The sequence below is a fragment of the Ricinus communis genome, chromosome 10, assembly GCF_019578655.1.
Source record: "Ricinus communis isolate WT05 ecotype wild-type chromosome 10, ASM1957865v1, whole genome shotgun sequence".
NCBI classification, from domain to species: domain Eukaryota; kingdom Viridiplantae; phylum Streptophyta; class Magnoliopsida; order Malpighiales; family Euphorbiaceae; genus Ricinus; species Ricinus communis.
Genome location: NC_063265.1, coordinates 13,791,930 through 13,817,847, shown reverse-complemented (window position 1 = coordinate 13,817,847; position 25,918 = coordinate 13,791,930). Strand labels below are relative to the sequence as shown.

The 25,918-nt window shown below is 37.4% G+C and overlaps 5 protein-coding genes across 6 annotated transcripts; 1 reads left to right on the top strand and 4 right to left on the bottom strand.

The window, feature by feature from the left end:
• Positions 1-144: 144 nt before the first annotated feature.
• On the bottom strand, positions 145-3,159 carry LOC8285701 (transaldolase). Its single transcript, XM_002512632.4, has 6 exons — positions 2,828-3,159; positions 2,000-2,168; positions 1,434-1,784; positions 1,049-1,237; positions 778-960; positions 145-645 (listed from the first exon to the last, which is right to left on the bottom strand). Exons 1-6 carry the CDS (start codon positions 3,013-3,015, stop codon positions 400-402), a joined length of 1,326 nt encoding a protein of 441 aa, XP_002512678.1. The 5' UTR covers positions 3,016-3,159; the 3' UTR covers positions 145-399.
• A 4,424-nt stretch (positions 3,160-7,583) lies between these two features.
• Positions 7,584-12,421, bottom strand: LOC8285700 (probable beta-1,4-xylosyltransferase IRX10). Of its 2 annotated transcripts, XM_048370179.1 has the most exons (5): positions 12,067-12,421; positions 10,241-11,942; positions 9,255-9,643; positions 8,580-8,821; positions 7,584-8,273 (listed from the first exon to the last, which is right to left on the bottom strand). In XM_048370179.1, exons 2-5 carry the CDS (start codon positions 10,335-10,337, stop codon positions 7,760-7,762), a joined length of 1,242 nt encoding a protein of 413 aa, XP_048226136.1. In that variant the 5' UTR covers positions 10,338-11,942; positions 12,067-12,421; the 3' UTR covers positions 7,584-7,759. The 2 variants fall into 2 exon arrangements, with proteins under 2 accessions (XP_048226136.1, XP_002512677.2); XM_002512631.4 differs by having other exon boundaries at positions 10,241-12,421.
• Positions 12,422-13,070: 649 nt separating this feature from the next.
• On the top strand, positions 13,071-15,805 carry LOC8285697 (phosphatidylinositol transfer protein 3). Its single transcript, XM_002512628.4, has 6 exons — positions 13,071-13,377; positions 13,894-14,152; positions 14,332-14,368; positions 14,639-14,744; positions 14,902-15,012; positions 15,405-15,805. Exons 1-6 carry the CDS (start codon positions 13,234-13,236, stop codon positions 15,519-15,521), a joined length of 774 nt encoding a protein of 257 aa, XP_002512674.1. The 5' UTR covers positions 13,071-13,233; the 3' UTR covers positions 15,522-15,805.
• Positions 15,806-16,013: 208 nt separating this feature from the next.
• Positions 16,014-18,298, bottom strand: LOC8285696 (cytochrome b-c1 complex subunit Rieske-4, mitochondrial). Its single transcript, XM_002512627.4, has 2 exons — positions 17,995-18,298; positions 16,014-16,983 (listed from the first exon to the last, which is right to left on the bottom strand). Exons 1-2 carry the CDS (start codon positions 18,143-18,145, stop codon positions 16,340-16,342), a joined length of 795 nt encoding a protein of 264 aa, XP_002512673.1. The 5' UTR covers positions 18,146-18,298; the 3' UTR covers positions 16,014-16,339.
• A 1,612-nt stretch (positions 18,299-19,910) lies between these two features.
• LOC8285695 (glycine--tRNA ligase, mitochondrial 1) lies at positions 19,911-24,266 on the bottom strand. Its single transcript, XM_048369799.1, has 9 exons — positions 23,579-24,266; positions 22,848-23,230; positions 22,582-22,699; positions 22,145-22,339; positions 21,834-22,058; positions 21,392-21,451; positions 21,187-21,267; positions 20,687-21,092; positions 19,911-20,368 (listed from the first exon to the last, which is right to left on the bottom strand). The coding sequence occupies exons 1-9, from the start codon at positions 24,065-24,067 to the stop codon at positions 20,136-20,138; spliced, it is 2,190 nt and encodes a 729-aa protein (XP_048225756.1). The 5' UTR covers positions 24,068-24,266; the 3' UTR covers positions 19,911-20,135.
• Between the last annotated feature and the right edge of the window lie 1,652 nt (positions 24,267-25,918).

Sequence of the window (25,918 nt, the reverse complement as noted above, 5' to 3'; positions counted from 1 at the left end):
ATTCATATCCAATTTTTCTATCATTTGTTAACGTCAAAATATAATGTGATAACATATTAATTAGCCCATCATACAAAGCATTGTGGAGCCGAGCCATAGGTCCAAATACAGAGCAGCATATTTTGTATGCTAACACAAGCCTGCTTACTCAAACTAAATATTCATTCATTTTGACTTTTGAGACCGATTCATCCAAACTAACATTTATCATTTTCAACACATGCATAAAGAGACCATGGCAACTGCAAATAGAATCCTCCACAAAAACTTATGCTACATAATTTGTCTTTAACCTTATCGCTTCACACTCACCCACTAGCTTTTTCTAGAACAGGATTTGCAACCCACTTTTATTACTCCATCACCACTCTCATTCGAATTTAAAACGATACATATGGCTCAAAGGCTAACAAGTTTCAGAGAGTTTGCTTTCTCCTGCAGAGAATCCAGCAAACTGTCAAAGCTCTTCTTGAAAGAATCAACTCCTTCAACTTCCAGCTGATTGCCTACATAACCCCAATCAACTCCCAACTTCTCAAGAGCACTGTAAATTCCTTCAGCTTCAGATACGTTCGAATCAATTGTCCTTCCAACACTTCCATGATCAATAAATGCTTGGAGAGCTTGGTCCGGCATTGTTGAAACCTGCACAAGGAACAAGCACATGGAAGAAAATCAGTCAACAATAACTTGCCCGTCTAAACCAGGAGATTAAAATCATAAATAGCCTTCACATGACCCTCAAGAGATAAAGATATGAGAAATAAGATGGTTCACCGTGTCAGGTCCAATAAGAGGAGCAACATATAAAGTGTCTGAGTAGGCAGGGTTCTTAACACTGGTCGAAGCCCACAGTAACCTCTGCCTCTTGGCACCTTTTTTCACTAAAGCCTCCCATCTTGGACCCGAGAATTTCTTCTGATAAAGCTGAAAAGCCAGGGCTGCTTGAGCAACGGCAGCCTAGAGAAATCGACATGGACAAACATTTATATTTTATACTACAAAAATTCATATAAAATGAAGAATTATAATATTGCAATTCAGTTACCTTCCCACGAAGATCAAGGGCTTCTGGAGTTCCAATCTTTTCTAGCATTTTGTCAATGAGAGTGTCTACCCTGCTGACAAAAAAGGAAGCAACACTAGTAACTCTGGAGAGGTCACTCAGGCCAGAAGCTTCAAGGCCATCCAAGTAGGCATCGATGACTGCTTCATATCTAGAAAGAGAGAATATAAGCTGTGCACAACATAAATGGGAACTGGCTGTCAGAATGTTGCTATATAGGAATTACGATTTATAAAGAAGTTCAATATTGATATTTGGAACAATGCCTCAAATTAGCAGCACGTTAGGACCATCAAAGAACTAAAGTCTTGTAACAAACAGGACAAATAATAAATAAGCCAAGGAAGGATGCACTGAATGAACTTACAGTCACATTGACACTAATGCCATTTGCAATAACCTCCTTGATTGAGGGAATGCATGGAGCTGTGGCAGGAATCTTAATGTACACATTGGGACGATCAACCACCTTATGAAGCCATTTTGCAGCCTCAACTGTGCCTTTAGTATCATCTGCTAGTCTGGGAGAAACTTCAACAGAAACATAACCATCAGCACCATCTGTTTGATCATAGATAGGCTCAAATAGTTTGCATGCATCTTGGATGTCCTTCACCACAAGTTCCCAGTATGCGCTTTCAATTTCTTTTCCTGATTGTATGAGTTCCCTAAATTGATCATTGTAAGCATTTGAGGATGATATTGCTTTCTGGAAAATCTGCAACCAGATATTTGAAAAAGCTCATTAGATGAAAACTGACGAAGAAAGAAGAAAAGCAAAAACACCAAAAGATAGTTACACTATAACTGTATGGATTAGCTTCTATCTTCTTTTTTTCTTCTTTTCTCACTTGGTGAATTTTATTGAACTTATTCCATTGAGAATCAGATCATAAAGATAAGAAATGGGCAAGGGAACGTATCAGAAATTACCGCTGGGTTGCTAGTTACACCTCTGACACCACTCTCAATCAGAGGAATGAGATCTGTAACGGGGCGGCAAAGGTTATCATACCATGGACTCTGCCCCTCCTCATAGAGATCATGAAGAGTTGTTTTCTTTGCGGGACTACCATTTCCACTGGCTTGAGAACACCTGACACTGTAACAAAAATGTCATTAGAATCCGCTTAGAAATGTGCCAACAGTCGTGTCAATTGACCCTAAGTATAAGAATCAGGTGCTCTGAAACAAATATTTTGTAAATACATTCAAAGATAGGGATCCGATTACAGAAGTAGAGCACTGCAACAAAATGTTTTAACTTTAGGCATATGGTCTCATAAATTAAGGAAGGGTAAAGGCACTCTTTAGAGTCCATGTCACGAGACAGAATAAGAAAGCTCGAGTGCACTGAAATCATCGAATGCAGATTAGTGAAACATAAATATCAAAGATTATACGCATAAAAAAGCTAGTCCTGCAGATTAGATATTTCAAAAATGAATAATTAACAATCAATCAGCAAGAAGAGAATATAATAGTGCAACAAAAAGAAGAAAAAAAAAAAGTAACGAAAAGAGAGAGAGATTCAGAGGGACAGGATTAAAGGAATCATATTAAAGCAAAGCAGGTGCAAATCAACATAAAGAGATTGAAAATGAAGTGATGGATACATAGGGTTTTAAGTAAACTAAACTGTTACAAAAGTAGGTCAAAACGAGTGAGGGTAGATCATTCAGACACACACGCACATATAAATATATATGGAAAAGAGAAAAAGAAAAAGAAAGGAGATAGAAATCAAAGGGAAATACTGACAGGAAAGGAGCTCTGAAAGGCTGGATATTCGCAAGGGACAACTTAGAGGATGCAAGTGTTGGGAGGAGAGCATTTTTTGTTTTGAAATCGAGGAAGCAGAGAGGAGAGGAAGATCTAGAGTTGAATGGTGCAGGGGTAGCAGCAGCAGCAGCAGGGCATGGATTTGCAAGCTTGGAAATGGTAGCCATGATCGGTGATGGGAGTGGAGGATGGGGATGAAAGTAAAGAGAGAGTTGGTTGGTGGGAGAGGCAGGGTTTCACTCCTCTAATTTCGGTACTAGGATAGCTAAGAACGATGTCAACGAAGAGAAGGGAAAAGGGGGAGGAATTTAAACATAAAAATGTATTTAGTTTTTGTGTTTTTAGGTAAGAAAGAAAGTGGCCCCTACCCCTTTTCTTTCTTTCTTTTTTATAACAAGGGAACTTTTGGTACGTCTCCCAGTCACACCATAATTTTCACCTAATAATTATCCTCATTTCTTAAAATATTATATTAATTTACTATTCTGAAGCTAAGACATTAATAAAATTTCCTACGTTATATCTCTATTATTTTGAGGCATAAATATTATTAATTTTTTAATATTGATTTAAGTGTATAAAAAAATTATTTATTTTCTTGATGTTAGAAATATAAATTTGAGAATGTGAAAGTAGAGAAAAGAGAGGAGAAATTTGAACGGAAAAGAAGGTACTAGGGGACCTTCAGGTGCATATTGCCACAGCTCGCATATTTCCCCTTCTCGCACGAAGGTTCAATGGCCCAAGAAGCCTTCAGAGTTCGCTACAAAGCAAGAGAGGATTCTAGAACATTTTAGAATCATCTGGAAACATCTGGAAGTATCTGGATCATTATAGAATAATCTAGAAGCTTGTATAATGTGTAGATAAGTATGGACGTGTGTAAAACATTTTAGATACTTAATCTTAGCCATTAGATCGAATGTATCTTCACCGTCCATTGAGGAGGTGGAAATCAAGATATTTGTAAGCATCAAGTAGAAATCAAGATATTTCTCTTTACAAAAGCTCTCAAAGTTGTCTCTAGCTCTCTTTTGTTCTTCTTGCCATCCTAGCTAGCATTTTGCTTAGCATGTGAAGAGTAAGGCTGACTAGCTTACTTGTTTCCGTGAGAAAGTAGCTAGTGCCGCACGGTTCGTTGGTAAAAAAGACCAAGCCCGTGACAGCTAGTATCAGAGCAAGGTTAGACAATCGTTGAAATGGCAAAGACATCAGGAGCAAATGAGGCTACTAGAGTTCCGGAGGAGGTAAGACAACTCCAGAGTGAGGTTGTAAAGGACCAGCCGGAAGCGTCCAAGCCACCAAGGAAGGAGAGAGGAAGGTCGAGGGATGTTGTGTTTGACATGGATGCCAGGCTAGCCAAGGTAGAGCTAACTGTGGCCGAGGGACAAGATACGTTCTGGGATTTAGAGTAACGCATCGGGGAGCTCGAGAATGGAAGAGAAGAGCTTCAAGAGGGGATGCAAGCTGCCTTGAACGAGGGGATGTCCAAGTGTCAAGAACAAGCCAAGACCGTGGAGAAAACTCTCCTTCCGGAGGTTGTGACGTTGAGGGAAATGCTTGATGGGATGGTTGCTAGGTTGTTGGCAACCGAGGAAGAGCTTATCCTCTACAAGAAGGCAGCTATCCAGGGAAGTGGAAGCGTGCCTATGATAGTCTCTACTTCATCGAAGTTAGATGTTCCGAAGCCTAAAGCTTATAAAGGCTCGAGGAACACGAAGGAAATTGATAACTTCCTATGGAGCTTGGAGCAATACTTCAAGGCACTTGGCTTAGTAGAAAAAGCCAAGAAGGTTGACGCTGCCGCACTCTTCCTAGAAGATACCGCGATATTGTGGTGAAGAAGGAGGAGTGGCAACATAGAAAAGGGGATATGCACCATTAACTCGTGGGGAGAATTCAAGAAAGATTTGAAGAAGCAATTCTACCCCGAGAATGCTATTCAAGATTCAAGGGCCAAGTTGCGGCGATTCTCACATACAGGAAGTATCAAGGAGTATGTTAAAGAATTCACTGACACACTCCTTGAGATTCCCAACTACACTGATAAAGAAGCCTTGTTTGCATTCACGGATGGGTTGCAGATTTGGGCAAGGTTGGAGTTGGAGCGCCATGGTGTCCAAGATCTCAACACCGCCATTGCCGTGGCCGAATCCTTGATAGAGATCAGGAGGCAAGACAAGCACAAGCCTAACCAAGAAAGGAACGGCAATGGAAAGAATGAGGGAGATCGCCACCACAAAAAGGAAGGCTCCTACAGGTTTGACAAGCCCAAAGAGGGAGGCAACAAGGATGACAAAGGTGGAGAAAAGCCTCGTATCAAGTGTTTCTTCTGTAATGGACCACATAAGGCGAGAGAGTGTCCTACGAAGAACAAGCTCTCTGTGTTGGTCGAAGAAAGAGAAGAACACCAACTAGTGCAAGAGGAGTCCAAGATGGGGTCACTGCAACTTTTCAGTGCCATCAAAACCAAATTTGAGATGCCCAAGTCCGAAAAGAAGGGCCGATTATTCATGGGAGCGAAGGTTGGAAGCCGTACGGTAGAAGCATTGATAGATACCGGGGCTAACAACAACTTCCTCAAGGTAAAAGAGGCAGAAAGACTTGGCATCAAGTATGCAAAGGAGCAAGGGTGGCTCAAGGCCGTCAATTCAGCACCGAGTGCAACATATGGGTTTGCGCGGGACGTCAAAGTAAGCCTCGGTGAGTGGTCTGGCCTCTTAGATTTTTTCATTATAACGATGGATGATTATGAGATGGTGCTTGGCATAGAGTTTCTCGACAAAGTGAATGCATTCCCCCTCCCCTTTGCCAACACCATTTGTATCTTGGAGCAAGGGAATACTTGCATGGTACCGTTAAAACGAGAAGCCAAGGTAAAAGCTATGAAGATCTCAGCTATGCAACTATCTGAGCGGGTAGAGAAGGCTCAGCCGTCATTTCTTGCGGCACTAAAAGAAGAAGTGGCAATCTCGCCACAAGATGAAGTGCCAAAGGAGATAACAGGGGTCCTAGACGAGTTCGGGAATGTAATGCCTGCAGAGTTACCGAAGAAGCTCCCACCGAAGAGAGAGGTAGATCAGAAAATGGAGCTAGTATAAGGTACGAGGCCTCTTACAGTAGTCCCTGATAGCATGGCACCCCTTGAGTTTGAAGAGTTGCGGAGGCAACCAAAAGAGTTGTTGGATGCTAGCCACACTAGGCCATCCAAGGCTCCATGTGAACCACCGGTACTTAAGCAAAAGAAGCCAACTCTGAAGCAAGTAAGATGGCAAGCATCCCTTGCGGAGTCCGATTTTGCGAAGGAGTACAAGCCGGGAAAGGCAAACTTAGTGGCCGATGCGCTAAGTAACAAGGCAAAGTTAGCTTCCACCGCTAATGCTAACTTTCCTTCATTGGACAAGGCAAGGTGGAACAAAACAAGCCCACCGAATTGTCAAAGCCATTACCAAAGTACAAGGGATGGCATGAGAAGGCCGACAGGGCATGTGCTCCTCTAACCAAGGCCGCCAAGAAAATGAAGAAGTGGGCGGATGGAAAGAAGAGTCACTCAGAGTTTGAGGAGGGAGGCTTAGTGATGGTAAAGCTCCTTCCCCATCAAGGCCGAAGATTTGCCAAGGAACTTCAAAGGCATAATCGAGGCATACAGCGGGGACGCGACGAGGGCGTCGCCAGAATGAGTGGGGGAGAATGTCACAGCCCGTATATTTCCCCTTCTCGCACGAAGGTTTAATGGCCCAAGAAGCCTCCAGAGTTCGCTACAAAGCAAGGGAGAATTCTAGAACATTCTAGAATCATCTGGAAACATCTGGAAGCATCTGGAACATTCTAGAAGCTTGTATAATGTGTAGATAAGTATGGACGTGTGTAGAACATTCTAGATACTTAATCTTAGCCATTAGATCGAATGTATCATCACCGTCCATTGAGGAGGTGGAGGCCTATATATAGCTTAGAAAATTCATTTGTAAGCATCAAGTAAAAATCAAGATATTTCTCTTTACAAAAGCTCTCAAAGTTATCTCTAGCTCTCTTTTGTTCTTCTTGTCATCCTAGCTAGTATTTTACTTAGCATTTGAAGAGTAAGGCTGACTAGCTTACTTGTTTCTGTAAGAAAGTAGCTAGTGCCGCACGGTTCGTTGGTAAAAAAGACCAAGCTGTGACAATATGGATCTAGAATGACAAATTTGAAAGTTTGGAGGAGATACATGGCAATAGTAAAATGTCTTTTTTTAATTAGATAGAAAGTTTGGTGCCGACGGCGGGAGGTTGGTGGCACCTTATTATCATTATTTTTCTTTTTTATATAATAAAATAAAAAGGTCAAGCTCGTAATTGTTGCTTCCAGCTGTGGTCCTTTCTTATATGACTGCTGTGGCATCTCAAAGGGCCATTCTTTGCCTTTCTTTCCTTGACTGAAACGCCCTTTTCATTGCTAAACTTACTTTAATTCTGGATGAAACAATTTCTTCTCCAGATTACAATCATTAAGCAAATCCATTTTCCACGCCGCATAATTGGGCGAGTTCAGATTGATTTATGACATATATCCCAAAATTATAATTAAAAAGAATTATATTGATAACTTTCCGGTACCTCTGTAGCAAATTCATCTATTTGGTCACAGTTTTCTCTTTCAAAGTCGCAATAGTTTTAGACAAAGTGGCTTGCTTCAGCTTCACCTTCACCTTAGGATGATGATGAGAAATAACTCAAGATATTTGTATAATTGAAATGTGAGAAATGGCGTGTAACTTCATTAATACAGCCTACAGCACTGAAACTGACACCAAAACCACTGCAGTTGCTGCCAAAGAGGGCAAAAGCAGGTGTATGTATATATGTATAAGGAAAAAAAAATCTCTACAAGAAATTTTGAAAATTTTCGTTTCTATTCTGGAAAATACATTTTCACCAAGGTTTTAAGTCCTTTACAGGTCCTGCTGTCCAATTCAAAACCTTTTCACCAGGCTTCAGGTAAATACTATTGTCGTGTGGCAGTTTCCGAGCCAGGCCATTCAGTATTTGGTGGAATGCATCTCCTGATTGTGCAGGTTGTGGGAATAACATAGCTCTTTTCATTGATGGATTTGCAAGAAGCCTCTGCTTCCTCAATACGACTTGTGTTGGTATAGATGTTAAAATGGTATCCAAGTTAGGGACATCTTCTTCTGCCACAAAGACTCCTATTTCCTCCCATGGGATAGCATCTGCAAATGGTAAAACAATGTCATCTGCTATGATGACAGGAATGCACCCAAAAACCACTGCTTCAACTAGTCTTGGACTCCATGGGGCCCAACCAAGAGGACACAGGCAGAATATAGCTCTTTGCATGTCTTCGTAATATGTAGTTGGATGTTCTGTCGAGATGTCGAACAGAGGATTGTTCTTGAAATTCTCCCAAACAGCTGCCCTTGCACCTCTGTCATTCAAACAGAAATTCTTGGGTAAGGAATGACTGATGAAAACTGCAACAGAAATATATTTAACTCGAGGACAAAGCAGAAAAGATGTGAAGGACGAGATGGTGTACTAATTCTCAAAAACTAAAAGAATACTTGATAACTCCGTCTCTACTCTCTAGCAACTCCAGGTCATCCCAGTGGAAATTCGACTTAAAGTTCATAAGAGGACATAAAGTCGAAAGCTTTACCAATCAAAAACTCTTAACACCTCGCACATATTACTAATGTGATTCACTCTATTCAAAAGTTCAGTATGAACATACCTCGCATAGTAACCGCCTTCGGGATCATTATTTACGTCATAAAACAAGCCACGAAAGTAGACAAAGATGGACCGTGGAGTTTCTGGGGGTATCTGGCGGGCTTGCATCTTTTGAGGGGGAGCATATGGAGGAATTGTAATTGAACCCTCATTCAAGCACACATGATTCCGCTGTCCAAAAGTTTGAACTAAAGTAGCACGCTGGAGCAACGGAAAAATACCCCGTTCAATAGCTTTTTCTTCCTGCATTATTTGAGTATACACAGATGTTAACAACGCTTTTTTTGCCAGAGAAAAACTATGGCTAATTTGTGCGACTACATTATCAAAACACATCATATCAGAGAAAAGGCCCTGAATGCAAGTAACCCAACAAGATATCCGATACAATCTATAACTAATAACCTTCTTTGGCATGTCCATAATTTGCAGAAGCAGATATCTTTTTATTTCTAATATGTCATTTAATTCAAACCATCAAAGTTTATAATGTCACTGTATGGTGGAGGTGTGATGGCTTTTGAAAGGTTAGTGCCTAACAGAACCAGGAATAGTCCTAGCAAAACAGGCATAATATATGATGAATTTATCTGAGTAATCCCAAGATAACTACCAGTATGTATAATGTGGAATCGTAGAATCAAGGCATTGGTCTTAACAATGCATAGGATCTCACCTGATAGTGGAAGCAGGCTCCAAAGTCATGGGGCACAACAAAGAAGTGATCAGCCCCTTCTGTGCGATTCCAATAAGGCCAATTGGAAGAGATAAGCTGTATCGCACTTCTCATCATCCGTGGAGATTTGAAGGGCAATGGCAAGCCAGTAGGTGTAAGGTCACAAGTGGTGTATATTGGGGTGTAAAACCAATCTGCTTCATCAGGATTAAGGGTTCGGACTGGGCTAGATAAGAGAAACCTGTGCATGAAGATCTCAGCAGCAAACATATGGGTGAGACATCTGGGGTCCTTCTGCAGAAGTTTCTTGTTGTACTTGCTTGGGAGCTCATACACGTACACTTTCAACCTTCCAACTGGATCATCTTCCAAAACATCACCGGCACTTCCTGCATTATTGAATCCCAAAGCATAATCAGAAAAATTCTCTTATAGAAACAATCGAAGTAAATTGCTCCACTAAGTCAATTTGGATAGACTTGTAGGGCCTACGCAGGCTATGTCAGAAACAAAGAGAAAACTACACTTGCAGTCAATATCACAATGTAGATTGAAGAGGTTAGATCCGTAATGACGGCAAGAATGTTCATACAACAATCCTTTTAAGGAATATTGAAATATCTATGTCAATTGCAGTTGTTCTAGATAAAACAGCTATCTGATAGAACAGACATAAGTATAACACTTAGCTACTAGCATTCAGCTCAAATATTTGATTATACGACAAGAAGAGTACGGAAGTATATATATATATATATATATATATATATATATATATATATAAATATATATTTTTAAATGACAAATGCGTGAACCGCGTAGTTTAATTGTAAAAATTTCAAACCCGGGATACATGCTTTTGATATTGAGTGCGACTGCAGATGTGAAGTCTAAATAGGCAAATAAACAAAAAACACTAAATGAAGACTAATGATTCCTCATATTCCAGAAACAAGTGCTAGAGCAAGGAAACATAGGAATGCCACCTGAAATCCTCTCCGTTCGTGGTTTCTGATGAGCAAAAGTTCTATTAATGAAGCAAGAAACAAGTAGCAGCAGAAAAATCCAAGGAGATACCCTCATCTCGTTTGGCACCCAATTAACCTGAATTCTGGAGTGAAAACAGAAACGGGTGTAAAGGGTCAGTCCGAAAGAGAGATGAAAAACCAAGCATTTAACAAGAGAAGAGTGTATGGTTGGGATGTCGTAAAAGGAGTAGTTGAGGAGTTAACTTAGAAAGTAGGCTATGGCTATGGCGGGGTGAGTGAATGAATATGAAAATGGAGGATCTCCTGTAACAACAAACAACAAAAGAAAAATGGAGGATTTCCAGGTGGAGATTGAAAGGGAAATCAACAGAGAAGGATTTGCTTCAAGAAACAGAGAGAGTTGCATTTTTATTTTTATTTTAATATTTTTCATGAAAAATGAGGAGCAAAGCAATCAGCACGTTCAAATCTATGTGGGTTAATTGAAAGGTGTGTTTGTTTTGCCAGTTTGATGACAGGTCCATCTCATTGCCTTTCTATTAACAAAACAAACCGATTACAAAAAGGAACTCTCCCCTTTCTTTCTCAAGCTTCTACTGGGCACTTATATGCTACCCCCTGCTCCACTTACAACTTTCCTCATTCCAAATGCTGTGATCTGATTGGACACTCCACAAATCTATCCAACACTTCCTATACTAATTGTGTTTTCAACAAGCTAAATTATACTTTATCAATAATTATCCCTAAATGATAGATTTTCATCTTATTTTATAGTTAATAAAAATAAATATGGAATTATTATTGATTGTTGTAATTAAATAGTGAAAATCTCACATTTTCACTTCAAGTTCTGATCATATTAGTAGTCTCAAATTTTGATTCTATTGATTATTATTGCCTTCATTAATTCTTGGTGTTTGTCAAACCACCTAATTGATTTTGAAAGTTAATGTTAAGTATTAAAATTCAATAAAAACTAATTTCTTTATCAAATTAGAGAAAATTATAATTTTAAAATAATTTAATTCTTTTTTGTGGTATCTTAATTTAGATTGAAATCAGCTTAAGTCAATTTTATTTTTAATTTGATTGATTATTGAGATTTTTTTTCTCCATTAGGATGATAATCATTTGTCCCAAGCTAAACACGTTACACAGAGATGAGTCCTCTAAACCAGACATTTTGAACAACGGAATTGCAATAGAAATAAAGCTTAAAGAAGGGCCTTTAATTTGCTAATTTATAAGAAACCAATTCGAATTGTTTTAGTTTAATTCTAAAACGTTAATTTCTTTCTTTTTTACATAAAAAAACTGTGACAGATTCTCTGTGCTGCAACACTCTCTCTATGTATCTATTGAACAACTGCTTCAACGATTAACTGACTTATCTGATTCAAAGATGCATTTTCATATCCACGGCAAGCTTGATAGCCATAGCCCATATGCAGACCTAGAGCTTCAGCCATCAGAGGACTAGTAGCAGAGTAGAGACTCTCCTATTTGCCCCATCCACCAGGTTCCCTTTCCAGCGCCTAAAAACAACCTGCTATACTAGTCTCTTTACCGTAGGCGCCGCGCTGCAGTTGTAATCTATCTGAGAACACCATCGGCTGCAGTTTTGGATGTGTTTCCTCTGAAACCAATGCTGGTTCTGATTCCTGCGCCTGTAGGAACTCTTTTCTAGATACTTGAGCTTTGAGAAGTACCAGTACAATAGGGTCAGACTGCTTGCTATTAAAAACAGCTGCATTACGAGTTATTCAAATGCTCCAACAAATAAAAACAGTAGTTAGTAGTTGAGTTGAGACAAAGGAGACCTGGACTCTAGAATTCCGTCAGGTTGAGAAAGGGGGGCGAAAGGTTCCAATTCTCTGTATGGGATTGGGTTTTAAGGTCTTGAGGCGAATATAAGGAGGTGACACCGACAGACGTTCTTTGGGGGCTTTCGACTATGGAACATGAAGTGTCGGTAGTCCCAGGCCATGAGGATGGTTCAGAGTATTGTCCATGAAACGACTATAAACAGCATTATTGAATTTGGGAGTTGGTTGTTAAGACTGTGGTGGTTGTATTGTATATGCAACCTTCCTATTTCCCCAATCTCAATTTCTCAGGATCTGACTCTTTTATTATGGGCATGCTGATTGGGTAGCAACCAATTGGGGTGGGGGGTTGGCTACTGCTATAGTCCCCCTATCTTTCTAAAATTTATTTTACCTTCAGGCTTTCTATTTAGCCCTTTTAAAAATTTATTATTATTATTTTCAGAATAAAATAACAATTGATTGTAAAATAAAAAGAAATATTAAAATGAGTGGCGTCCAATGTCCATGAAGAAAATGCGGAAGGAGATGATTAATAAATGCTGAAGCATAAATAATGGCAATGCATGAGGCACCTACCAAACCAACCAAAACCCACCTTTTTGTGGTCACACTCTAACACCGTTTCCCACCACCATTTTTATTTTTCTTCTATCACCATAATTGGTTGATAATTTCTTATCATTTATTAAATAAATTTTATTAAAAATTAAAATTAAAATTAATGTTAAAGTAATTGTTAATATTTAAAATAGACTTAAAAACAAGAATTAAATATAAAATTTATTTAGCAATTGCACCTTAAAATACGATGATATACAGTTTTTTATATTTAAAGAACAATTGAAAATTTAATATTAATCAGAGAAAATTCATGTAAACAAGGATTAAAAGTCATTGGAGAATATCACAGAGTTGGAAGTTTGACGATTTCCAATTAATTTAACGGAAGATTCCGCTTCTCGTCGTCACATTCCCATTTATTATAGCTTCTAACTAAACAAACACCGACTCACGACAAACGTTTCAATATATATATATATATATATATAAATCTCTCCCGATTAAATTCTTAAATTTTGAAATTGTCTTACTTGATTTATTTATCTGTTCACTTTACTTGACAATTTGGTGAGCAGTTGATTGTTTACAAGTTTAGAGATGGAATCCAGCAACGGCCATGAAGCAAATGGTGCGACAAAGCATGATCACGAGAATGGAGAGGAGAGCAAAAGCAATGAGATAGAGCAACAAAAAGTCCATATTATGAGAGTCCATGTCGAACGAGAAGACCCCTCTGCAAAGGTTCCTCCTTTCTTTTGTTTTCTGCAGTACAGTTACTGGGTTCAACGGTTTTTTTCCCAAGGACTTACTTTTCTTAGCTATCATCCTTCATCCGTTTATGTTTCTAAATTTACTTGTTTAGCTCGTTTCAAGAATTTCTCTTCATTTTGTTATCGTATCTTCTTTTCTCATTTAGTGCCCGACTCTTTAGATTAATGAGTAGTATATGCTGCATGTTTGAATTGAAACTTACTAGATTATTCAACTTTTACCTAAAATTCTTTTAATTCCTAGTGAAGGAGTTGGAAAAGTCTTGCCTCGATCATAATCAGGTCCAGATTTTGCAATTGCACCTATCAGAATTTCACTTCCATGAGAGAAAATGTTTTGGATGCCTAAACTGTATGCTGCCATTATATTTGCCACACTGATAAATTGAACGAGAAGGGTCTCCTCTTTCGGTTTTCTTTGATTACCCACGTCGTCTATGCCGTCTGAGTGTATAGTCCTGTTTGTTTTTTGGTTGCAATTTTTCAGGAAGTAGATGATTTGATGATTCGCAGATTTCTGCGTGCTCGTGAACACGACATTGAGAAAGCTTCTAACTTACTCCTCAAGTATTTAAGCTGGAGGCGATCATTTATCCCTAATGGCTCCGTATATCCATCAGAAATTCCAAAGGAACTTGCCCAAAACAAGTTGTTTATGCAAGGTGTTGACAAGAAGAATCATCCCATTGTGGTTGTTTTTGGTGCCAAACATAAGCCTTACAAAGGAAATTTGGAGGAGTTCAAGCGTAAGTTATAAACTTAGGAATTCAATTGCTTCAGTTTTCAATCCATCTTAACTTGATCTGATGCCAGATCTTTTAAAATTGCCTTAGAATCTGTTTCTTGATCTTCACATTAAACTCCAAATTTTTAAAGCATCCTGAACTGGCATTTTGCTTCTTCTTTTTTCTTTAAATCCTGGCAGGTTTTGTAGCCTTTACTCTTGACAGGATATGTGCCAGGTAACTCTCTATTTTGACAATGGATCTCCATGAAATTATGTGTTGCACGTGCATCCTTGAAAAAAAAAATTGACCATGTGAATTAAGCAAGATGGCTGTGTATGTTTCTAAGAATATATCCTATATCACACATTCTCTAATGCGAGTAGACCTCATAATTCCATATCAATTACCTCATAAACTGGCTAAACTTGGTCAATTATATCATCAAATGTTGGTTTAAGCTAGCAGATAAATCGAAGCTTATGTAACCTCTCATTGCTGTTGTAGAATGCCAGATGGACAGGAAAAGTTTGTGGCCATCGCAGATATTGAAGGATGGGGATACACAAACAGTGATATTCGTGGATATCTAGCAGCTCTATCTATACTGCAGGTTTTATTTTGGAAACCATGCACCTTCTGTTAAAGAAAGCTTTCAGTTTATTGCATCAAAAAAATTGTATTTCTGCATGTTAATGTAATAATATGAAACTTCAGTAGCAGGTACTGCTTGTTCATTTAACCATTTTGCTAATATGAATGTTTGGCAGGACTATTACCCAGAGAGGTTAGCCAAATTGTTTATAGTCCATGTGCCTTACATATTCATGACAGCCTGGAAGGTTATTTACCCTTTCATTGATAGCAAAACAAAAAAGAAGGTACTATATGAAATGTCATTTTCTTTTCTATGAAAGAAATATAATTTCTTTTTCCCATTCAACAAAATTGTGGCTCACTTGAATTTAGCAAGATAAATATTGGATTATAACATCTCAAAGAGCTTTTTCAGGAGCCATAAATTCATTGTTTTAGTAAATATGTCAGGATCACAGTGACTAAATATTAATGGCCCCAGAAATCAAAGTTGAATATCTGCAGGTTTAGCACTAGCTTAATCCTTAAATGCTGTAAATATCAGAATATGTGATGATTGAGAATTAAATATAGTTTTACAGCATCAGTGTAGCTTGCACTGAGATAGTACCTTTGGCATAGGCCTGTTGTTTCTTAACCTTTATATATATGTGCACTTTGTTGTAAATTTGTGCAGATAATTTTTGTTGAGAACAAAAAGTTGAGTTCCACTCTGCTTGTCGACATTGATGAGAGCCAGCTCCCTGATGTATATGGTGGCAGACTACCATTAGTTCCTATCCAGGACAGCTGACTAAATTAAACTTGCGGTTTATGCACATGAGCCAGGCACTATAGCAATGATAGTTCATACCTGCATTTTCGTCTTCCACTAGCTCGGTCAAGGGGTTCTAGTCTTTTAACATCCAAACGAGGACGATACTAAATCATATATGTATTAACTGTTTTGGATACCTTATATAGTTCAAGTAAAAGAAATATCTGGCTCATCATCATAGTGGCCTCTGGTAACGATGCTTTAATGTGTTTTCTAGCTCAATGTCGTATGGAAATAGTATTCCTGGTTTTGATGTTAAATCTTTGTCAATATGCATTCTGTGGAAGACAGTTTGCCAAAGAAAAATAAACGAAAGGCAGAAACTTGCACCCAAAGTGACTAAATATTAGGTTGTCGCCTGTCGGTATTATATCGCTATAGTAACAATAATTGTTCGCGTTAATTACTACCCAAATGATAAAAAACGGGGAAAGGTAAATGGACTTTACAACACACGCAAAAACACGATAATCATGAAGTGCAGAAATCTTTATCAAGGACCTAATAAAGACAGCAACATTTAATTCTTGGTACAATAAACTCGATACAATTAATCTGAGAATGCTCAACAAATATCCAGGTGTATTATTCCTAATAGTAACCCGGTCAAGAAATGGTAGAAGATTACATTGTCCAAATTGGAAGCGCATTTAGTGAAAAACAAAACAGAAGAATGAAGAAAAATTTCCAAAACTGTCGTCTGTATTTCCCAGGTGTAGGGGATATGGACAATGTCTATTATGACAACACAAAATAAACCTAAAAGCCCCAGAACAGAATTCTCGCAGAGATTCTCACCCAATGAGCAACTTGTTATCTTCCAAAAAGCTGTAAGTGGGAACCTCTAAATTGAAAGGCGCTGGCCCCTTGCGGATCCTTCCAGAGATGTCATAGTGTGAACCGTGGCATGGGCAAAACCAACCACCAAAATCACCAGCATTGGGTAATGGGATGCACCCCAAGTGGGTGCAGACCCCAATCACCACGAGCCATTCTGGATTCTTCACCCTTGTAGCATCTTCCTGAGGATCACGAAGGGATGCAACATCAACGCTGTTAGCCAGATTAATATCCTCTTCAGTTCGTCGCCTAATGAAAACTGGCTTCCCACGCCATTTGACTGTAACAGTGGTCCCAGGTTCAATGCTAGAGAGGTCCACCTCAAGAGACGCAAGGGCAAGGACATCTTTACTGGCGGACATGCTCAGAACTAACTTGAGAACCAGAAGACGAATCAAGGAGGCATACACAAACCTCCCACCTGTCAAGACAAAGTAGGCAAAAGCACGCTTGCTGGGGTCACCAGGTGGAAAACGCTCATGGTTGTGCTCATCATAGACAATTTTCGAAGTAGGGTTCTTCACTGCTGCTACGGTAGCTGGGAGATCTGAGATCATACCCAAATCATGTCCTGGTGCAAGGGCTTCAGATGAAAATCCTGGCATAGAAGTCAACAATTGGCAAATTCATTAGACTGCAAGCATATGAATAATTTTCAGAAAAGAAATATAAGGACACCAAGCTAGTTTCTCATCGCTATCATAATAGGGAGAGCAGATATCATCATAAAAATTTTGAGAAGAAAAGCAAAACGTAAAGTGTAGGTAAAATCTGAAAAAGAAGCATGCACAAAAAGTCACTGAGCCAAAGTCAGCATTCTACCTATTCTGTAGTTCTATACAAACTCGATTTGCAGTACTAACATATTAAAGAAAAAATGACATGACTAGCCCCTAGAATAATTTGAAAGAATGTGGCTCAGGTAAGCAGACTATGAGCCTATGGCTGGTATTGATCTTCCAAGAATGAAAATCCAATACTGTTGCTTGCAAAACAACTTTATCCTAAAACATTAGGCTCGAGATCAAAACATGAAAACATAGATTTGAGGATAATAGCTATATTAGTACTCTGCTGTACATGTACTGTTAATATTGCTAATTGCTGTTTTGCCGAATATAAAACAATCAACTAGCCCAGCCCTAATGCTAAAGAACATAAACAGATACCTATATAAAAAGTAAAAAATGGTGCAAATAAATAAGTTCCACATCATAATCCATTAACGACTTGTTGAGTGGAGCATTTGGCTTGAAGAGCATAGGGGCACGAAAAAGAAACAAGAACAGGTATGACTAAATAAGAGAAAGGGAAGTTCAAAAGAGTAATGTGAAAAAGCATTTGATGGAGCAGAGATATCACAGATTAACTATCAAATACCTTAGATCCAAATAAATATTTAGAGACACAAAGAAACACCCTATCTAAGTTATTAAGGAAAACAAAAACATGCTATTAGACATTAAATGATGATGCAACACAAACAAACAAAAAAAAGCACATAAAAGATGCAGAAAGAAAATAAGAGCGAACTAAAACAACCAGATAATTATAACCATAATCAGAGGCGGCGGAAAAAGGAAAGGCTAAAAAAGAAGAAGAAAGAAACCTCTGATTAGATCAGGAGAGAAGGAGAAACGAGAGGGAGAGAGGATGGATCGGAAAGAGGGATGAGGAAGGACGTTTTGGTGAGGAAAGACGGAGGTTGCTTGCGATGTCCTCCATTGCGATGACAGCCTCCTCCCGGCTACCCTTAGCATCTTCCTCAAGCTTCTACTATGGAGATGGAAATGTCTTTCTTTTGTTAGGGTATTCACTGTTCTTTTTCTATGCAAAACTCGCACATTCCTTCGTCGCCTTTTTCCCTTGTATTCTATTTTTACACCCAATCAACGCTGGCGTCGACCCCTTCTTTCTCGCTTCCTGAACGGCGGCGTTTTATTTCTTTACTTTTTATACTACCAAATACTTTTTTTTTTAAATGCTCTAATTTATAAGTCGTAATTTTTTTTACTATTTTTATATATTTATTTAATAAAAGTTTATATTAAAATATTTTAATAGATAATTTTAATATTATATTAAGATATTATTATTATTATTATTATTATTATTAGTTGGAGAAAAAAATTTATATAAATTTGAGTTTGACTTACAGATTAATATTAAATAAAAAATAATTGAAAAAAAAGTTAAGTCATTACAGTATATAACATCTTAGAATTCATCTAAATTATGTTAAAATTATTAAAATTTTAAATTAAAAAAATATGCCACGCCAGGTATTCTTTTTTATAAATATGAATAGAATTAATAATCGGCAATTTTTAAATTAAGATAAAAATTAGGTGAAATATACAAAAATAATCTTAAATTTATTAGAAAAGTCTAATTAAATTCTTTTTTATTTGGACTCAATTCTATTAACTTTTATAAAAGGTAAAATTAAGTTATTACCCTATTTTTGGCTCAATTAAATTTTTAACTTTTATAAAAGGACTAATTAACTCATAATGCTAATAGCGTTCAAAATATTGTTAAGTGCAAAGGTATCATTATTTTGAGAGCGTAAATAATAACTGTTTTGAATATTTTAAAATCACACATATATCATGTGAAGAAGAGAAAGCCACTTTTTCTTCTATATTTTTGTACAATTAGTATTTATAAATCATAATTTACAAAAAAAGAGTAGTAATCTCTTTCCTTACCTGAAATGGTAGCAACATTTTTGTCATTTTCATCACGTCATTTATAAGTAGAGGGTGAGTGCAATTTGTTGAGTTAAATTACATTCCACCACCTTTAATATTTTTTACAATAAAACCATAAAGATATACATTTCACGAAGAGAAATCAATCCTGCAAGGAGATTCTACAGTTGCAGTAACTATGATGTAAATTAAATAAATAAAAAAATGGGTTCCTCTTCGTCACTTGATATAGACATGACTTTTAAAATGTTCAGAACAGTTATTATTCACGCTCTAAATATAATGAAACATTTACACTTAATGACATTTTAAACGCTGTTAGCATTAAGAATTAATTGAATCTTTTATAAAAATTAATAGATTTAATTAACAAAAAAAAAAACTTAATTGAACTTTTTATAAAAGTTGATAGATTTAATTAAAAAAAAAAAACTTAATTCAACTTTTCTACTAAATTCAAGGGTATTTTTATACCTTTCACCAAAAAATTACGAACTAAAATTCGAAAACGAAAAAATTTGATTCATTTTCAAGTTCCAGAATTAGCTTCACCTTGCTATTCTTCTACACGGATAGACGTTGGCTGTTTAAATTCCGACATTGACAAAGTAAACCAGAAATTTCCATTAATCTACGTCTTAACTCTAGCATCTAATAACGAATTGGAGATGATCACATAACCTTGGAACACCCACACATCCCAAGCTTCAACCAACTTCTGCTAGCCCAGCCATGCTCAACGTCAGAAGGCAGTATCGATGATGAAACTCTCAGAATATGAATTCAACAGGAGATTCAGGAAAAATAATAATAATCAAGAAGAAGAATAAACTGCCAGGTACAGCATTTTATAGGTAGATGCTTAAAAATATTGGTCTCAAAACCAACAGTAGAGTGGAGAAAATTGTTAACAATAGGTACCAAAATACAGATTATAATTAAGGGTAAATTTTCTGTAGTTCATTTGTTCTGCTCTTAAGAAAACAATGTGAGAAAGTTATACTGTAACCTATAGTCTCATCTCATTAACCAAAATTCAATCCTCTGTCGAACCCGAGGAATGATGAGGGAAAATAGACCACACTTTGCTCCATGTCTGCATACCATCAGTCACAGACTTCACAACTGATGCTGCTTCTTCTATGTTAACACGGATTTGATCCTTGCTATCCCTCTCCCTGATTGTCACAGAAGACGTCGAATCCACAGTTATCGCAAATGGTACACCCAGTTCATCTGTCCTTGCATATCGCTTGCCAATCGAAGTGCCTGCACACATTGGTACAAACAGTAGAAGAGAAATTCATTACCAACCGTTGCAAATGAACTCATTTCAACCTCCAATTTCTGATATTTCCATGTAAAATTAACTATAATATGGACGAGACTTCCTAACATAACACTTTAAGGCAATGCATCAAATTAACAGTTCTCACTGACATGATAAAAAAACAAGGGATGGTGGTTGGTGGGAGGATTACATGCAGAACGTGTGCTAAAACATGCACATATTGAACCAACCTCTGCTTGTTACTATAATCAGATTGCCAAGAACAACCAACGAGATAATTTATCTTGGTCACTTACCTGTAATATCAATTTTATGTGAAATTCCAGCAGCAGTCAATGACCTGGAAATGACTTTGGCAACCTCCTCATATTGTTGATTCTGAACAAGTGGGAAAACAGTGCATTTAATAGGTGCCACAACAGGAGGAAAGCGGAAAACATTCAACTGTTCATCCCCAGCTTTACTGGGCCTCATGTAGAAAGAATGCTCAAAGAGGCAATATATTATCCGTCCAATGCCAAAAGATGGCTCAATCACTGATGGTGTGAAAACTCTCTGGTGTTCCTTCTTCTTCTCCTTTGAGATTGTGACCATGTTCTTCTTAATGGTCACATTTTTCTCAAGAGTGCAGACATAAAACTCTACTTCTCCCTTGGTTTCCAAAGAGGCTTTCATTTCCATGGCCTCTTTTTCATTCATTGCCTAACATACAAAAAAAAGAAAAAGAAAAATCACACATCAAAAGTCGTAATCAGTTTCTTAGAATTCAGGACCTATAAAGAAATTCCAATTTTACCTCCAATGCTTCGACCACCTTTTTTTGGTTTCCCTTAAATGCAAGGCCCAGCTCTTTCTTCACTGAAGCTATGACCAGTTTCTGAAATCATACATTCAAATTAACCAGCGTTATTCAATCATAAAAGCTTGTATATATTATATAAGCACTTTATCTTTGTGAAAAAAATTTATAGAACACGAGTGAGATTAACATGGAGCACTACCTCCACTTCCCTTGGTTCTGAAAACTTCTCATGGGCCAGAAGAGGTACTCCACTTTTTTCCTGCAAAACATAATAAACAATCCTCAACAAGCATGTACCATTTCCACGTTCAATCAAGGTAGCAAGTGGCAACTATTTTCTTAGAATTTCTCTAGATGAAATTTTTTTTATCTCTTGATGATTTAGATTTTCCACTTGACATAAGAAAAGTTTAAGATGTCACAAACTTACAATGCAATATAAGCATTCTAGTTAGATTTTTTAATAACCAACAGTTCATAATATTAGATTCCCACCTAAATAAAATTGACCTGCAGAAGTAGAAGGGTACAAATTCATCTATGACCATTATTTAAACATGCAACTATAGATTTATTCATGTTCATACATATGAAATAGGTTCTCACCGATCTTTTAATTGTTTAAAAAAAAAGGTACTCACCGAGTGAGCACGTAAGTCATATGCAGATCTATCTGCAATACCAACACACTCAATCCAACCATAGGAACATTCAATCTCAGCATCCCAACAGTCTGCAGCATAGTGGGCCATTTCATTTGCAAGATGCTGTCGGAATCGCAATCGTTCTTTGTCTATACCTAGACGAATTAGGAAGAGATAAACTCTCCCAATGAAGTAGCCTAGAGTTTCATTGTTGACAATTCCCTGAATATAATATTTAACAGCATCAGACAAAGAGGACATACATAAAACAAATTGCAAGTTAACAGCTTTTCATGATCCAAAATAACCTTCGAAACTGCTTCGCCAAGCCGGATTCGCTTAGCAGATTGGCCAGACATTTGCTCTTCCCTTGGGAACATTAGAAATTCCAGATCTGCAACTTCAGTGTATTTTGGATGAGATTTGTCTTCAGGATCAACAAAGTGCTCAATCTCTGCTAATGTGAATTCACGGACTCTCAGAAGGCCTTGGCGGGGAGATATCTACATATATGTAAAAGCATAATTAGAACACAACTCTGTCTATCAAACAATTGAATGTTGATAACCCTTTTTTCTGGTACATCAGAAGGCTTAACTTCGGGATGTTGAAAACCATTAAATCATTGCCAATTTGCCATTAAACACCCTTAATCCGGCACAACTAGATCATTCCTTAAAAATTTAAAACAAAAAATATAATTGAATCCACAGAAAATCTGCAGTTTAAAAGGAAAGATTTAAACCTCATTTCTGAAAGCCTGGCCAATTTGAGCAGCAGCAAAAGGGAGTTTATTACCATTGTAGTAGTACAAGTCCTTGAAATTTACAAATATGCCTTGTGCTGTTTCAGGTCGCATATAACTGCAGAAAATATAATGCTAGAGGCTTCAGCACCAAAAGAACAATAATTATCATGCTGATGAAAGCTAGTTATAAGCTACTAATAGCAAAAAGAGTAGAGCGAGCAGATCGCCATAACAAAATAATAAATAAACAATGTTACACTCACCCAGGACTCAAGCCAGAAGGGCCAATTGAAGTTTGAAACATCAAGTTGAATGGGTAGGGATCGGATAGAGGATTTTTTGTATCTGGAGCTGTAATACCATAATCCTTGATCTTTGCACCAAGCTCTTCTGCCGAGAGATCATCCAAGACTGCAAGCACATGTTTCAGCTCCGCAGCCTTCTCAGAAGTTATGGTAAGATCCTTCTGAAGCTTCTCAGTGCAAAAATCTTTGAGCAAATGGTCAGCCCTGTAACAGGTCCCAGTTTTCTCATCCTTAACCATAAGGTCTGTGAATTTATCCACATGACCAGATGCTTTCAGGACAATCTCAGGCGTCACACATGGACAGTCAACCTCCAACATATTCTCCTCCAGAACAAAATGCTGGAATACAAAGATTAATAAAACCATGATTTCCCAAATTGCCAACAAAACATTCACAAAATCATAATGCCCAATCCGCTCTGAACGTATCACGCATTATCTTATCTGGCAAATCAAGCACTGCCTTGTATAATTTTTAGCACTATCAGTGTGTTTTGAAAGACTAAATATGAAAGAGTGAATTTAATGTGGTAAATTCTCATGTTTGGAAAGCTAATAGTCGCTTGAATTCAAATCTCTCGGCATTTTAAAAGAAATGAAATCATGCAAAAAAAAGGAATGAGGCTGATTTATCCAAACAAGTCACAATCAAAACAAATCAATGTGAAGAAGTAATGGCAAACATACCTGGCGCCAGAAAGCAAGAACATTGGACTTAACGGAGCAACCAGGAGGACCATAATCGTAAAGCCCAGCGACGCCTCTATAAATCTTGAATGACGGAATGTAGAATAGACGTCGTTCCAGAGTATTCACAACAGCTTGACGAAACGCTTCTCTGCTAACGGAGCTATCAGCAGCATTTCCACTGACGGCAGCTTGAAGCTGCTTCTCGATTGAAGATTTCTCCAGCTTCAAGGCATTAAGACTTTCAATTGCAGCATCGACTTCGGCTTTAGCAGCTTTGGAGGCCTTAAGTGAACGGAGGGCATTCCCTTGGGCTTCAACGGCAGATAGCTTTTCTGCTAGGGCTGTGCGCAGAGAATCTTCGGATGCTGTGGCCATTGGCTGGAAGTGGTGAATTAGGGCTTTGTATCGATGATGAGAAGTGGGTCGAGAGAATAAATGGTGGCCAATGGAAGTCGATGAGGAAATGAGAGTGGACAAAATACGCATGCGAACTTCTTCCGCAGTGGTCGAGTGCGTTTGGCACTAGGGTTTAAAGGGGCACTGGTTTTAGATGAGAATGTTAGGCGACCTGGTTAGCTGGGACCTATCCGAAGTACGTTTATCCTGCGCTGCATTGAATATAATCCAAACTAGGGGCAGTAAAATGAAAACATACAAATAATGAAGAATCAAAGTTGAAGTGAATAGTATAACATTCACTAGAAGTAATAGTTTGATTGTATTTTCTCAAATGGTTGAAAGGTTTTCTCTTTCCTTCATCCAATTTTTTATATTGAAGATGACTTTAAGGGCTCTCAAACTATTGTATAGCTTTTTTAAAAAGAAAGCTCTAGCAAGTTTGTAATCTTTTTTTATTTTTATTTTTAGATATCATCAATTATTTTTTTAAATGGATTGTCGTTATTCGTCTTTTATTTTATATTATATTATTTTAATTAATAAATTTAAATTTTTAAATTTATTTATGATTTTTGTTATCATTAAAATCTTCAAATATTCTTATTATAGAGTTATTTTCGTTATTATAACTTTTTGATAGTTAAAAATATTTTGTGATGAAAATTTTATTTTTTTTAAATACATTTATTGAGTTTATGATATTTTATATAGATATATTCAAATATTATAACATTTACAAAAAAATGTATATTTTGTTAAGAGTTTTGTCTAGTCTTTAGGAGATTAGGTAGCTTTCAATAAAATCTCATGTAATCAGGAGCTGTTAGTTATGGGTTAGCTGTTACCTATTTTTATGTTAAGCATGTCTTTGTTATTTTGTATTAAAGACTAGTGTTCATTAATGAAATTGTAATTCAGTCTTTCACCCATTACATACTCCAAATATACTGTCAATTCTAACATCTGGTATCAAAGCTATTGGTTTAGCCAGCGGGCATCATGGCATCAAACAACAATTGTGTGCAACCAGCAATTCCATGCTTCGATGGTCATTATGATCATTGGAGTATGTTGATGGAGAATTTCTTAAGATCTAAAGAATACTAGAAGGTAGTTGAGTTAGGTGTAGCAGAACCTGAAGATGATGTGGCACTATCAGATCAGCAAAAGACAGAGTTAGAATGACATAAGTTAAGAGATTTAAAAGCAAAGAATTACTTGTTTCAAGCCATTGATCGATCTATCCTGGAAACCATTCTCTGTAAAGATACTTCCAAGGATATTTGGGACTCAATGAAGAAAAAGTATCAAGGCTCTTCGAGAGTAAAGCGAGCACAACTCCAAGCATTAAGAAGAGAGTTTGAGACTCTGCAGATGGGAGATGGTGAATCAATTACCAGTTATTGCGCAAGGACAATGGGGACAGCAAACAAAATGTGTTTCCATAGTGAGAAAATGGATGATATAACCATTGTTGAAAAGATTCTACGATCTTTGGCTCCAAAGTTTGATTATGTTGTGTGTTTAATTGAGGAGTCCAAAGATATAGATAAATTATCACTTGATGAACTTCAAAGCTCCTTGTTGGTACATGAGCAGAAAATGAACAGAGGTGCAACCTCAGATGAACATGCTTTGAAGGCCTCAACTCATAGTGAGAATTTATCAGGGAGAGAAGCTGGAAAGAGATTGAGGCTGAAGCTGAGGTAAAGGTCGAGGCAGATGCAGAGGTTCCCACACATCAAATTCCAAAGGAAGAGGAAGAGGATATGATCACCATCAGCATTCATCCTATAACAATTCAAAGTTGGATAAGTCCAACATTGAGTGTTACCGCTGTCACAAGTATGGACATTACAAATCTGAATGTACTGCTAACATTCAAAAAAAACAAAGAAGAGCATTCCAACTACGTAGAGAATAATGAACAAAAAACAC